The sequence below is a fragment of the Zonotrichia albicollis genome, chromosome 31 (genome assembly GCF_047830755.1).
Source record: "Zonotrichia albicollis isolate bZonAlb1 chromosome 31, bZonAlb1.hap1, whole genome shotgun sequence".
In the NCBI taxonomy this organism is placed as follows: Eukaryota; Metazoa; Chordata; class Aves; order Passeriformes; family Passerellidae; genus Zonotrichia; species Zonotrichia albicollis.
In genome coordinates this window covers 2,683,075-2,693,012 of record NC_133849.1, presented here as the reverse complement: position 1 = coordinate 2,693,012, position 9,938 = coordinate 2,683,075, and the positions used below count along the sequence as shown (strand labels likewise).

The 9,938-nt window shown below is 57.9% G+C and overlaps 1 protein-coding gene across 1 annotated transcript; it reads left to right on the top strand.

Moving 5' to 3' along the window:
• The first annotated feature begins 3,686 nt into the window (after positions 1-3,686).
• LOC141725739 (class II histocompatibility antigen, B-L beta chain-like) lies at positions 3,687-8,899 on the top strand. The gene is made up of 7 exons (XM_074529772.1): positions 3,687-3,780; positions 4,247-4,516; positions 5,202-5,486; positions 5,836-6,179; positions 7,362-7,442; positions 8,353-8,462; positions 8,875-8,899. The coding sequence occupies exons 1-7, from the start codon at positions 3,696-3,698 to the stop codon at positions 8,897-8,899; spliced, it is 1,200 nt and encodes a 399-aa protein (XP_074385873.1). The 5' UTR covers positions 3,687-3,695.
• Positions 8,900-9,938: the final 1,039 nt, after the last annotated feature.

The window sequence follows — 9,938 nt, the reverse complement described above, 5'->3', positions numbered from 1 at the left end:
TCTCGTCTCCCAGAGCAGCGGGAAGTTCACTGTCATCTCCCGGCACTGAGGGAAGTTCACCATCGGCCCCCAGAGCAGTGGGAAGCTCACTGCTGTCTTCCTCCTCTTTGGCCTCCTCTTTGGAAGCACAGGGAGCCCCAGGAGGTGCTGGTGCTGCTTTTGTGCCCTGTGGACAGACGGCAGCGTGAGGGACGGGAAGTTCTCTCTCAGTTATCACCTTATTTATCCTCAGCTGCACATCCAGCTGCACTAAGCAGAAATTGGGTTTGGAGCTGTTCCAACTAACAATGGGCTTAAATCAACATTGCCACTTATTGTTGGGAATTTGATATTCCACCATGGCTAAAGCCAGCAAGAAATCCTCTGCCTGCAAAACCAGACCTGCAGCTCTTCAAAAGCTCTTCAGCAGAAAAGGAGAAAACTGCCGGGGATCCCTTTACTGCTGCTGCAGGCACTGACAGGAACTTTCCTTCAGCCTCCCAGGCTGGCACTGGGCTGCCACATGCCGAGCTCACACCTTGCTGCACAATTCCAAATATCAAAGGTTCCTTTCCCACTCACCGAAGGAGGAGCTGCTCGGAATCCAGACATGAGGTGCCCTGCAACAGGAGAGGGAACATGAACCAGATGCTGTTAGGAGAAAAACTGCCAGTGGTGGGAAATGCCACGGAGCAAGGCAACCCCCAGAGAGCATTTTGCTTTCACAGCATCCCTCCAGGAGCCACAGTCCCTTCCCACAGCAAGCAAGAGAACAGCACAAAATACTGGGCTGGGTCAGGTCTTGGCTGGAGCAGCAAAGGGAGGGAGTTCCAGGCTCTGCTGGCACAGACTCCCTGCTTGAGGGAACAGAACCCCCCAGGGCTCATTGCAGATGCTGTGCACGCCCTGCTGGCTGCAGACACCCCCTTTTTCAGCTGCAGCTGCTGGCAGGAGCTCTCCCAAAGCAATGGTGTCTTCATGGCAATTTGGTTCCAAAGTCAGCTCAGCTGCAGAGGAAGAACAGAAAGCACACAGCAAGCCCAAAGCCACAGATGCTGCACCGAGGGAAAACCTTGACTTACGTGTCAAGTGGATTAAAAAATACCCCGAATAAGCCACAGAGTACACAGTGCAAACTGCAGCAGCCACGTGCTGCATCATTTTGGCTGCGCTGCACACGTCTGCAGCCTGTAGCCCTGCAAGCACAGACGGACACCCGTCAGGGCTGGGCTGGCTGCTGAGAATGCCTCGGGCAGGAGGATCCTCCGGCAGCGAGCCCAGAGCCACTCTGGGCACTGAGGCCTCCGTGTCCCACAGCAACGGGAACACCACGGGGACGTGGCGCTGTTCCTGTGACATCCCAGCAGCAGCTCACACAGAAACCGCCTGGAAGGTTCTCCTGTGTCACAAAGGAGCACAAAGAACCCTCCCAGGGCACAGCGTATGGCCCAAAGGGTGCAAGAGGAACTGGGAAAATGCAGTAAACAAGGACACCCCACAGCCCAGCCTGAGCACTGAGGAGGAACAAGGACGGCATCAAACCAAAGGAAACGTGACCTTTAGTCACTGATAGTTCTGACTAAAAGCAGCAAGCCATGTTCCATCTGGGATCTTTGTTCTAGTTCTAAATGCAAGCAAGGTTCTCCAGTCTAAACACACAGAAAGCAGGAACTGGAGAGGAGGTGGGATTAGGAAGGAGGAGGAGGAGGAGGGAGAGAGGAAAAGGAGGAGCAGGAAGAGCAGGAGCAGGAGCAGGAGGAACAGGAGGTTCCAGTGCCGCCTGTGGCTGCAGCCGCGGGACCATCGCCCCCAGCTCGTCCTGCAGGTGAGCGGGGAGGGGGAGCTCGTCCCAAATCCATCGGGGGGGTCCCTGAGAGGGTTTTCTTATTGGGGTGTGTTTGGAGCTCACAGATTGTGGAATTGACCCCAAATATCATGTGGTGTCCCTGGGAGGTTTTATTCCTCTGTGTGCGTAGGTTTGGATCTTGCAGGAGCCCAAAGCTGAGCCCCTTGGGGGATCTTTGGGGGCCCACGTGGCCACTGCCCAGTATGGGCAGGGGAGGACATTGGTCCTGGGGACCCCCGGGAGAGCAGAGGAGGGGAACCCCTGGGAGCCCCAGAGTGTGGAGAGCAGAGAGGGGCGATCCCAGAGCTGGGGGACCCCAGCAGACTGGAAAGGGGGGGAGCCTGGAGAGGAGGGACCCCTGGGATCCCTGGGATCTCAAAGCAGAGCATCAGGGTAGAATGGACCTCATGGACCCCCAAAAGCCCCTGGATCATCCCTAAGCAGGGCGCCGGAGAATGAAGAACCCCTGGAACCATTGGACCCCCATGACCTCAAGGAAAGGAAACTTCTGGAACCCCAAAAGTGGAGAGATGAGCAATAGGGAACTCCTGGGAGAGTTTTTTTCGGGCTAAATCTTGATATGTGGAGCTTTTCATGGACACAAGACTCCTGCTGAGTTCTAGAGATGGACCTGGCCTGGAGGAGCCTCTACTCCAAGGCGCTCCCACCTTGGTTTCCCCCAAACCAGGGTTTGTCATTCCCAAGCTGTGGCCAGATGGAGGAGGAGGAAAAGCCCCAGAGATCCCTCAGAGGAGGGGCTGCAAACCCAGCCCAGGGAGGGGTGAGGAGGAAAGAGCCCCCCTGAGCCAGGAAGGCGGCCGGAGATGCAGCCAGAGCTCAGAGCTGGTGGAGAAGCCTCATGGCAGGGAGAAGCCCGACAAGTGCTTGGAATGTGGGAAGGGTTTCAGCTCCAGCTCCAGCCTGATGGAACACCTGAACATCCACACTGGGGAGAGGCCCTGGGAGTGTGGGGAACGTGGGAAGGGCTTCAGTGGGACATCCGACCTCAGCAAGCACCACAAGATCCACACTGGGGATGGGCCCTAGGAGTGTTTGGAATGTCAGAAGAGCTTCAGGTGGGATTGAGAGATTGTCACTCACCAGCACTTCCACACCAGGGAGAGGCCCTGCGAGTGTCCTGAGTGTGGGAAGAGCTTCATGCGCTGCTCCAGCTCCATCCCCCAAGGGAGGATCTGCACTGGATGATCTCCGGTGACCCCCGTTGGGAAGAGCCCTGGTGACCCCTGTTCTGGGTGATCCGTGTTGGGCAGGGGGAAGATGTTGGAGAGATTTCTTTCCCTTCTCCTTGTGCTGCTGTGATTTGGTTGGTAATAAATTCCCTCCGGGTGTCCAGGCCGGGTCTGTTGTGCCCATGTGGGATTTGCTGCGGGATCTCTCCCGGTCCTTGTCCCCACGCAGGAATCCTCGGCTCCATTTTCTGTCCCTGTGCGGCTGCGGGGGTAGGGACAGAGCGGCTCTGGGGGTGCCTGGCATCGGGCCAGCGTCACCGCTCGCCACGGGCAGCCCTGAGATGCCGCGCACCTGGGCACGCATTGCTGGGCTCACCTGAGCTCCCACCTGCCCAGCGCCCCAAGGTTCCCCCTGCCCAAAAAAACCCCAGCCCGGGGCTGCAGCGTCCCGGAAACGCCTCAGCCAATAGGAGCGCAGGCAGGCGGCATCTTAGCCAATGAGAGCTCTGAACGTTGGATTGCCTCATCGGTTGCCGGGCAGAGCCCGTGGCCGATCGCTGCCCGGAAGCGGCGGCAGCCAATGAGAGCGCGCGGCGCTGCCGAGCCCGCCCTGCTCCGGACTGGCGCTCCCAGCGCAGCGCGGCTGCTTTGGGGCTGCTGCTCCCTGCCCGGCCCCGGCCATGGGGCGAGGGGCGACAGCTGGGGCCCTGCTGGCGGCACTGGTGGTGCTGGGAGCCCCCCCGGCTGCGGGCGCGGAGCTCTCGGGTGAGCGGGAGGCGGGAGGCGCTGGGACAGGGGGGGAGAAGGGGGAGAAGGGGGGAACCCGGAATGGAGGGGGAGGAGGAGGGGACCCCCTAAGGGAGAGCGGGAGGGCCTGAGGTGTGGGGGGAGGAGAGGGAGCGGTGGGAGAGGGTGGGGAAGGGGCAAAAGCGGAGGTGGGACACCATATCTGAGCGGGACGGGGCTGGGGATTGGGAAATTTGTGGGAAAATGGGGAAATGGGACCCCAGAAGTGATTTGGGGAGCGGCCGGAGGTGGGAGGGGAGACGATGTGGAAGGGGAAATGGGGGAAGGGCGGCAAAGAGGAAGCGGCAGCGCGGGCAGGAGGGTCCCATGGCGGCCGAGGGGCGCAGGTTGTGCGGAGTGGGGATCCGGGGTGGGCCCGGAGCTCTGGGGATGCTGGGAGAGGGTGGTGGGTTGGCACCCCCTGACCTGTGTCCTGCACACTCAGGGGTGTTCCAGAGGATGACAAAGTCCGAGTGTTACTTCATTAACGGCACGGAGAAGGTGAAGTACGTCCAGAGATCCATCTACAACCGGGATCAGTTCATAATGTTCGACAGCGACGTGGGGCACTTTGTGGGGTTCACCCGCTATGGGGAGAAGTTGGCCAAGCGCTGGAACAGCAACGCGGTATTCATGGAGGACAGACGGACTGCGGTTGACTGGTTCTGCCGGTGCTGGTACAAGAATTTTACCCCGTTCATCACGGAGCGCCGAGGTGAGCACGAGGGAGAGTGCGTCCCCTCGGGGCCTGCCCTGCCAGTAACCCTGGAGCCCCTCAAAATCTCCCTGGGCATCGGCCCAGAGCCCTCAGCCCTCCTTGTGCCGACCCCCGGGGTCTCCAGATCCTCCCAGTCCCTCCCGGTGCCCCCCCGCGCGTCCATTTCAGCGACCCGTAAAGTTGACGCTTGGCAACCAATGAGATCGTATCATGTTCATGACTCATCTGTTTCCAGGCAGACCCGCAGCACGGAGTGCCTCGCGCCGGACTCGGCCTCCCAGTGCCGCGCACTTTATTCCCGGTTCCTCCCAGTGCCACCAAGATCCCTCCCAGTGCCATTCCAGTCCCTCCAAGACCATGCCCAGTTCCTCCCCAGTCTCTCCCAGTCCATTCCCAGTCTCTTCCCAGTTCATTCACAGTTCACTCTTAGAACTCCACCCTCTCTCCCAGTTCCCCCATTCCTTCCCATCTCTCTGTGTCACCCAACTCCCTCCCAGTCTCTCCCACTCCCTCCGAGCACATTCCCAATCCATCCGAGCCCATCCCCAATCCCTCCCACCACATTCCCCAATCCATTCCCTGTCACTCCGAGTCCATTTCAGTCCATTCCCAGCCCTCCCTTCTCTCTCCCAGTGCCCCCCAGCTGATCCCAGTGTGTCCCCACTCTCTCTGTCTCTCCCAGTGCCCCCCAGTGTGTCCATCTCGCTGGTTCCCCCCTCGAGCTCCCAGCCCGGCCCCGACCGCCTGCTCTGCTCCGTGATGGATTTCTACCCTGCTGCCATCCAGGTGAGGTGGTTCCAGGGCCAGCAGGAGCTCTCGGAGCACGTGGTGGCCACCGACGTGGTTCCCAACGAGGACTGGACCTACCAGCTGCTGGTGCTGCTGGAAACCCCCACCCGGCGCGGGCTCAGCTACAGCTGCCAGGTGGAGCACGTCAGCCTGGAGCAGCCCCTGAGGCGGCACTGGGGTACGGGGGAGCCCCTGGGGGCGCTGGCGGAGCCACTGGGAGGGAGCTGGAGAGAGCCGGGCTGGAGCTGGGAGAGGGGCTGGGGGCTGGACAAGGGCTGGGCAGGGGTTTGGGGGATGCTGGGGAGGGTGGGGTGGGGCTGGGGGGGTCCTGGTGGGCACTGGGAGCCACTTTGGGGGTGCTGGGTGTGCCTGGGAGGGAGTTTGGGGGCGCTGGGTGCAAAGGGTAGGGGGTTTAGAGGATGCTGGATGCGACTGGGAGGGACTGGAATGAGCCTGGAGGGGACACTGGGAGAGGCTCGGGGTGTCGGTGAGAGGTTTTGGGGGGCTGAGCCCTGCGGACCCCCCAGAGATGCCGCCGGACGCCGCCCGCATCAAGATATTGATGGGGATTGGGGGCTTCGTCTTGGGCTTCGTCTTCCTGGCGCTGGGGCTCGGCTTCTCCCTGCGCAAGAAGGTCAGGGCGGGTGCCGGGGGTGGCGTCTCCGCCGTGGCGGAGCGTGTGCGCTCTCGCCGGGGCCCCCAGCCCGGTGTCACCCCCTTTTCTGTGCCCACAGAGCTCCTGAGCCGGCGGCGGCCGCAGCCCCTCCCCGTGTGCTCGGGCCCGGCCGGGACCCCCCGCTCCGTCCCCGCTCCGCTGATTCTTGGGGGGTCCCGTGTCCCCCCAGCCCCGCTGGCGCTCTGCCCCCGCCCAGTGCCTGCTCCCAGTGCTCCCAATAAAGCTTCCCAGTTGGGCCCGGGGCCGTTTATTGGGGGGACGATGGGGAGGGGTTTGGGGGGGCGATGGGACGGATTTGAGCAAAGGGAGGGGGACAAAGGGTGGGGGCTGGGCCCGGGGGGAGGGGTCGCTGCCCGCGGATCCCGCAGTGCCCGGTGCGGGACGAGCTCCGTGCGCTGCTCCATCTCCATCTCCCGTGGGAGGATCCACGCTGGATAATCCCGGGTGACCCCAAGGGTCAGAGCCCCCCGTGTGGGGGTCAGAACCCCCACACCTGGCTGGGGGTTCCACATCTTCCTGGCCCCCCCGTGGACACCTCGATGAAGGCCGGGGGGTCCCCGCTACTTTTCTTGTTTCTGCTCCTCTCCTCATCTCCCCCTCCTCTTCCTCCCACCTCTCCTCTCCCGGTTCAGTCGCTCCTCCCGCTCCTCCTCGTTCCTCCTCCCGCCTCCTTCCCCTCTTCTCTCTCACATCCCCCGCCCCTTCCTCAATGGTTTCTTGAAGGGTCCAGTTCCATCTTCCCTTGGCTACTGCCCTGAGAGCTTTTCCAGCTGACTTTACTACTGCACTCTCAGACTGAGAGTGGGGAATCTTGGTGCTTGGTTTCCTCATTCCAGCTGCCTTTGACAGGGTTTGTTTCTGTCCTCAGCTGATTTTGGCCTCAGCGCTCAGCTCAGCCCTGAGCAGGACCAGCGCAGCTCCATGGTGGGCACTGCTCACTGGATGGCTGTTACCAGGCTTTGCAAGGGTCTTCAGGGGTGAAGAGATAGATGAGGGGCTTAACTTCATGATCAGAAGGCTGGATTTATTATTTTATGATATATAATACATTAAGACTATACTAAAAGGAATAGAGAGACAAGTTTCAGAAGCTGCTATGCTAGGAATCGAATAGGAATGAATAACAACAGAGCTTTCTCTGATCTGTCCCAGAGAAAGATTGGTCTTTGATTGGGCCTTAATTGTAAACATGGAACATGGGCCAATCACAGGTGCACCTGTTACATTTCACATCAGCAGAGCACCACTGTTTACATTCTTCTTCTGGGGCCTCAGCTTCCCAGAAGGGGGAAAAGTCCTAAAGAAAGGATTTTTCACAAAAGATGTCTGTGACAGATGGCCCCAGAAGTTGTGACCAGATCTCCTTATGGCCCCAAGGTGGACGTCTGGGCCTTTGGCACTGTGACCATTGAGATGGTGGAAGGAGAACCTCCTTACTTCAGGGAAATGGCGGCCATGGTAAGAGGCAAATTCTGCAGTGGCTGCCAGAGGCCTGTGAGCACAGGGGGACCCTGCACTGGGAGCAGCAGCTGGAGGTTTCTGCACATGGGAAGGGAATTCCCAGAGGACTCCAGCCTCAGCACAGACGAAGATTCTGCAATCTCCAGCAACAATTTTCTTTGGGATTTATGTTGTTGCCGCTCTTCTGGCTGTGAGGATGACCGGAAAATGTGAAGCAAGTGCATCAGCTCTAATGTTACCTTGCAAGAAAACCCCACACCAACCCCACATCCCAGCCCCAAACCCAACAAGTTTTCTGCAGAAGTTTCTAAAATGGTTTTGTGAGATGATCTTCCCCCTGATTCTTCTCACTGGGAAACTTGTTGAAAACATAAAGATGATTGTTTAACATCCCCATAGTCTAACATATCTCTTTCCTAGTCCAAGCTACTTTCTCTGTGTTACCAAGCCTGAGCTTTCAGCATCACAAACCTCCTGTTTCTTGCCTGGCAGTTTCTGGGATGGGGCATCAGGAATGCATTTACTTGAGTGTCAGTGGCACTGCAGAGATGCACTTGAAGTAAGAATCCTCTGAAATACCACAGGCAGACCACACTGACTCTGGAAAATGGCCTGTAAAGCTGGTGCCAACATTTGGAGAAGCAAAATGTGTTATTTCTGATGGAGGTTCCTACTGACAGAGTCAGCCTATTGAACTGGCTCTCAAGGCGAGATCATTTGGATGTTGCAGTGGCTGTGGCAGCCCCAGGGTTTGGGTTTTTTGGCTGGCATAGCAAAATGAGCTGTGAGCAGCATCTGTGGCAGGGAGGAAAGTGCCCCTGGAGCTGGGGCTGAGGCCCCGGGGTGGATGTGAGCCCGTGTGGGTGTGAAGGGAGCTGGCAGAGCGCTGAGTTTGCTTTCCCTGCAGGCTCCCGCTCTGATCCGGCAGAACAGGAGCTCGCAGCTGCAGCAGCCCCGGCGCCTGTCGGCTCTGCTGCGGGACTGCCTCGAGTGCAGCCTGGAGGCGGACGAGGAGCGGCGCTGGGCTGCCCAGGAGCTGCTGCAGGTGAGGGCCAGGGGCTGCAGGGGAAGCAGCAGCGCCAGGGAAGGGTTTTCTTGTGGGCCCCCTCCAACAGTCTCCAGTCTGGCTGCGTTCCACATGCAGAGCAAGCAGAATCGTCGCCTGCTGTGGCTTGGCAGGCTCCTTTGGAGCTCATCTGGGCCTGGTGCCCCACAGCGAGCAGGGACATCTTCAGGCAGCTCAGGGGGCCCAGAGCCCTGCCTGACCTGAGCTTGGATGTTTCCAGGGAGGAGGCACCTCCCACATCTCTGGGCACCTTCTGTCAGTGTTTCCCCACTCTGCTGGTTAAAAAATTCTTCCTTAGATCCAATCTGAGCCTGCTTCCCTCTCCCGAGTTTCAAAGCATTTCCCTTTGTCCTTTTGCAACAGAGTCAAGTTCCTCAAGTTCCTGTGAGGAACTTGACTCTGGAAAGTAACAGTTCATTTCTTTCCTTTTTATGCTTTGGGCAGCCCCCATTTTTATCATCCGCCAAGCCTCTCTCCAGCCTGACCCCTCTGATCACTGCAGCGAAACAATTGAGGGAGCAGCAGAGGAGATGAAGCCCTTGAGAACAGCTTTCGGTTATAGTAGTCAGGACAACTGGTTAGTTATGGTAGTGAGCATGGGTAGTTACTTATGGTAGTTAGCACTGTAGTTGATTATGGTAGTTAGCATTGGTAGTTTATGGTAGTTAGGAGAGCCTTTTCGTTATGGCAGTTGTTTGAATAAAAACTCTCTTAACCCTCAACTGCCTTGCCGTGTCCCTTCCTTCTCCCACTGTGCCTCAGCTGCCCGGAGCAATGTGAGGGGAGAGCGGGCCCAGCCTGGCCCAGAGCTGAGCCCCAGCAGAGCCCTGGCAGAGCCCAGAGCAGCCTCGGCACCTGCAGAGTCAGCCTGGAAGGAGGCGCTTGGAGCCTTCTCGGCTGCACCCGGCTCTTGGTTACAAACTGGGTGTGCTGGAAAATGCCACCGGCTCTGCACGAGGGCAGAAGGGGCCCGGGGAAGGCCCAAGTGCTCCATGCAAGGGAAAAACCTGCCCTGGGTTTGTTATAAATAACTGGGTAGTGTTGGCTTTTGCTATTATGTACTGACTTCTGCAAAATATTCTTAATCACACGGATTTTGATAGAGTACAGTTTTTAATCACTTTTAACTTCTTTTGCTCTAGTAAAATTTGTCAGTTTTTTGTGGCCAATGCCCTGGCCCCTGTGTAGCTCATATCCTCAGAACGTCATTTATGGATGATATTTGAGTTTGTGGAGAGTGTGAAAAACATACATTATCGTTTTGTCTTTTGCAAAATATTAAAGTGGATGCCATGTGTTGTGCATTAGAATGTTAACTATTGCAGAAGTAGCTGTAGTTGTGAAATAATAATTAATGCTTTTATTTTTGTAAATAACTGACAATAACACTTCAGAGATATTTGTGAAATAGCTAATGTTCATTTCAA

What these genes read in the sequence shown, in the direction of transcription:
- LOC141725739 (XM_074529772.1), top strand. Translation starts at nt 3,696, where the DNA reads ATGGGGCGAGGGGCGACAGCTGGGGCCCTGCTGGCGGCACTGGTGGTG. An exon ending in GCCCCTGAGGCGGCACTGGG is followed by an intron (nt 5,487 to 5,835) that starts GTACGGGGGAGC and finishes CGGACCCCCCAG; the next exon opens with AGATGCCGCCGGACGCCGCC. An exon ending in TCAGGGAAATGGCGGCCATG is followed by an intron (nt 7,443 to 8,352) that starts GTAAGAGGCAAA and finishes CTTTCCCTGCAG; the next exon opens with GCTCCCGCTCTGATCCGGCA.